The following is a 4,274-nucleotide window of genomic DNA, read 5'->3' on the forward strand; positions in this document are numbered from 1 at the left end:
TTACCATCACCATATATATATATATATATATATATATATATATATATATATATATATATATATATATATATATATATATATATATATATACACACACATCTCTCTCTGTGATATATAGTGACTGTGCTTTGCAACATACCTACCGCTATGTCTATGGTAGACATCATAGCTGCAGGGACTCTGCAGTGACACTGAAATCATCTCATTGGAAAAAATGCTGCAGCTGAAGGAGACAGTGTGATCATCAGTTTTTACTTTTTTTTTAATGAAATCTTGAATTTTTCACATTCCATAATGAAAGTTGGCTCCATGGTTAATCAGTTACCTTTAGTATTACCAGTTCATTGTGTTTCTTCTATTAAACGTCAATTTTACAACGTTAAAATATTGCCACACAAACATAAATATCTCGTGAGAAATTGAAGAAGTAAAAACTGTTTCAACCATCCCACTCCCCATAAAAGGAGGAGATTTCTCATGAACCTGTGATAATTTCAGGGGTCAGTTTCCTCTATAAACTCTGATCATTTTGATCTCATTTAGGGTTTGCATCAAAAATAATATAAATTACAGAAAAAATTATCTGACGGGTGTAGCTACACTTAAACCCCCACCAAAAAAAAAACAAAAAACGACTGACCGTGAACGCACCAGTCTATGTTAACATTACAGCCATAAAGGTGAGCAAATACTATCATTATCAATGTTCTAAGGTAGTGCAGCTGGTAGGCGACCTCTCCGTGTGTGTTGGTCATTAGAGGTGCACACTAACACGCACAAACACGGGTGGGGCGATTTTTTTTTTTTTAGATGGCCTATGTCTCTTAACAAAATGGCTTCTCCGCTACTTCACTTCCCTCTCTGTTGTTCTCGTACCTTCTTGACACATCGGACAGCATTGTCCGTCCCTGGTTGTGTATTCTCTGGGCCTGCAGGTGGAACCTGAACCCACCAGAACGAAACCAACTGTAAACACATGGATGGGAACACATGGGGAAGGGGAGCAGTGAGTCACCCTTATCATCGTGAGATCAGTTTAAAATGTAAACTCAGACCCAAACGGTCAGACTCACCTACGATGATCAACCCGAAAAACGAGCTGTTACATTCTGCTGCGATGATTTCCATATCTCAGGAAAAGTTTCCTAATCTATTGATTTATTAAAGTTTTAAAATAGAGCAAAATTAAGGCCAATGGTAACCCCCCCCCCAGGAAAAAAAAAAACCAAGTTGCCAGGTTTGTTTGAAAGGAGCCATAAGTTTTCCATTATAGACATCATGGACTCACTATTAACTTTTCTAAGTTAAATAAACAGTTGTGGGCTTTTTATGCTCAGTTTTCTTATTATTTGTTTCACTCTGCTGTTAATGCAAGCAGTAGAACACAAGTTTCACTTAAAGTCCATCGGATGAAATCAAGGATCCAGATATAAGTAATGTTTAATTAATAAAGTATTGATTGATTGATTATTGATCTCACAGTGGAGACATTTACTAGTTACATTACCTCAAATAGTCAAAAGAGAATAAGGTGCCAAAAGGAAGAAAAGGTGCATGGGCTGGGGGGGTTAAATTACAGTGCATGTCAACATATATATATATATATATATATATATATATATATATATATATATATATAAATAAAATATATAGGTATTTTCTATATAACTATTGCATTAGCAATCAGATTTAAAGAAACAGGTTATTTCACAGGGTATTAAATATTAATTGCACATTATAGATTGCACAAGTTATTGTAGTGTCACATTGCAGAGTCTGGTTGCAGCAGGAATGAATAACCTGCGGTCAAAGTGCTTCTTTTAACAAACAGGATGTAAATCTTTCACTAAATGAGCTGCTGCTCCTCTACACTCTGGTACCGTATGAAGAATAAACCAAAAAAGAAAAATAAACCAAAAAAAAACGTGTAGTGTATTAAGTAATTGATGTTTATCTTATGTCAAAGACATGACCATCATCTTAGAGCTTAGCCTGGTGCAAGGGTGAAACTTTGTAATAAAATTTGGTGGGGGTGGGGGGGTTGGGACACAAGTGGGGGCTGATGGACCTACAGTTACTCAACCTGAACGCTTACATTAGGTTTTTGTATTTTCCAAAAATGAGCTCAAACATGCACTGATATTTACTCACTGATAACGATGGCAGAAACAACATGTCCAGACATCTATGGTAGAAGCTCTGCAGCCTCATTCTGTCCGTACAATAAAAAAAAACATGTTAATTTTAACCTATAACTGGGATCCATGGTTCTCTGAGAGGCCCAGCTTTTTTAACTAGTAAAGAAGAACACAATATTTAAACTATGTTTTCTTAAGCTTATTGCATTATATTACTAACTTGTATAACCTTACAATCTGTTGCCGTTTTTAGCTGAAAAACGTCCGCATGTCTAACAGATTTTTCAGTGGCGTCTCCTAATTTTTTTTTTTTAACCAACCCGTCTCCTAACTTTTACCTAAACATACATCAAAGTAGCTCCTATTTAATGCTGCTGTGTCTCTCCTCCTCAAGGTAGCGACTCTGTACACAGTGAAATGCGACCGCAAATCAGATGTCACAAAGCAATGTGAAAGAGGAAAATAAAAACACTGACTCAAAACGCTCTGAACAGGGTTAGCTGCACCCAACCTCTGTTTCCTTTGGCTAAAGTAAATGCACGCAAAGGGGAAAAAAGCAGATACTATTGGTGGGGAGATGTTCACACTAGTCCTTCACAAAGTTACGCCGGTGTCTTGGTTCCTCTTTAGGTTTGAGTAAACATCCCTCTGCTCCAGCTGGCCTCTGAGGAGTGATATCTCCATATCACTCTTCCTCTGCAATCAGACAGACAGGCTGCTTTCCTTTAGTTTGTGAACATCCTAAAGGGATGGGAGTGTTTCCTTTGCTGCTGGTAGACGTGTTCAAACAGATCTACACTGTTCATCTGCCTTTTAAAATGATGTTTAGCAAACAAGCTCCCAAAACAAAACCTGGATGTCATTTTATACAACACTGACATAGAGCATCTGTTTAATAAACAAACAATGAGACTGAAACCACAGCGCCTGGAGAGACAATACAGAATTCCTAAAGGTCACGTTATAGCAGGATCCTGGACATAAAAGCTGGGAGACGGCCTCCAGGGAGGACGTCTGTCTGAAGGGAGGACGTCTGTCTGCAGAGAGGACGTCTGTCTCCAGGGAGGACGTCTGTCTGCAGCAGCACCCAGAGTCGGTTGAAGAGTTTAGACATTGAACGCTCAGAGAGCAGGCGGAGAACCTGAAACAGATGGAAGAATATTAAAAACACCAGAAACGTGAGGTAAATTATTTATCGGTCTCAGTTGAATAGTTAAAAATAATGAGACAAATGAGACACAAACAAATCAGATTATTTACAGATGAAAGAGAAGAAGAACAGAAAATCAAATCCAAACATGAATTATGTTAAAAATATCTGATCATCTGTAGGTAAAAACATCTCAGTTATTTTTAGAGGAAGAAAAAAAAAAGGTTGGATTAGTTTCCTGATTTTAACAAGAAGCCAACAACAGGACGAGGCGAGGTTTCCAGCAGCACAGGAGGAAAATATGTCACCAATAAATCATTAGAGGAACCCGGACATTTACACAGTGTAATCATTAAAAGAATCAAAACAAACCTCATTAATCTTGGATTTTCTCTCTTTTATGTTTAGTTCATGTTTAGTGCTTTGAGATGCCTGATTACTGAAAGCTGCTGCACAGATGAACTTGACTTGCATTAAAGCAGAAAGCAAGACGCATTTTAGATCCTTCCTGTTTTTATCAGAGAGAAACATTAACTTTTGAATTCAGACTACAGGTTGGTCACCTCATTAGTTTGGCTGTTTCACACGGCAGCTTGAATCGGAGAAATAAAGCAAAAAAGAAAAACAAAACAAAAAATATTAAGAGAAATTTGGGCTGAATTAATAATTTTATCAGATCTTTGTCAGTTCAGAGTCAGCTGATGCTGATGATGTTGGGTTTTTTGAGAGGATAGAAACATCCTCTTTCGACCAAAGGTCCGGTTAGATGTGATCCCTCTTGGTCATATCCCAGAACCTCAGAACATGACAAGCATTGATGCACGAGGCCGTCAGAAGAAAAGTCTGTAAGCTGTGACCAAATAAGGAAATATTTGCGGCTCCACTTTGGTGGTTATAGTGCTGGTAGTTGATGGAACTAGATGGAACTAGTCAGACAGAAGCAGAGAGAGCACTAGAACCTGGCAAGGTGGCAAATCTGAGAAGCT

General features: G+C 37.8%; 1 protein-coding gene across 1 annotated transcript in view; it reads right to left on the reverse strand.

Annotated features, from left to right (window-relative positions):
* LOC107100803 (tumor necrosis factor receptor superfamily member 6-like) overlaps positions 1-1,106 on the reverse strand; it is a 12,315-nt gene extending 11,209 nt beyond the window's left edge. The window contains exons 1-2 of the mRNA XM_015399444.1: positions 877-1,106; positions 144-223 (exon numbers count right to left, since the gene is read on the reverse strand). Of these exons, the coding sequence (XP_015254930.1) occupies positions 144-223; positions 877-992 (196 nt within the window). The 5' untranslated portion in view covers positions 993-1,106. The remainder of the gene's footprint in view (positions 1-143; positions 224-876) is intronic.
* Between the last annotated feature and the right edge of the window lie 3,168 nt (positions 1,107-4,274).

Source organism: Cyprinodon variegatus, unplaced genomic scaffold (assembly GCF_000732505.1).
Source record: "Cyprinodon variegatus isolate N-32 unplaced genomic scaffold, C_variegatus-1.0 Scaffold1013, whole genome shotgun sequence".
NCBI lineage: Eukaryota > Metazoa > Chordata > Actinopteri > Cyprinodontiformes > Cyprinodontidae > Cyprinodon > Cyprinodon variegatus.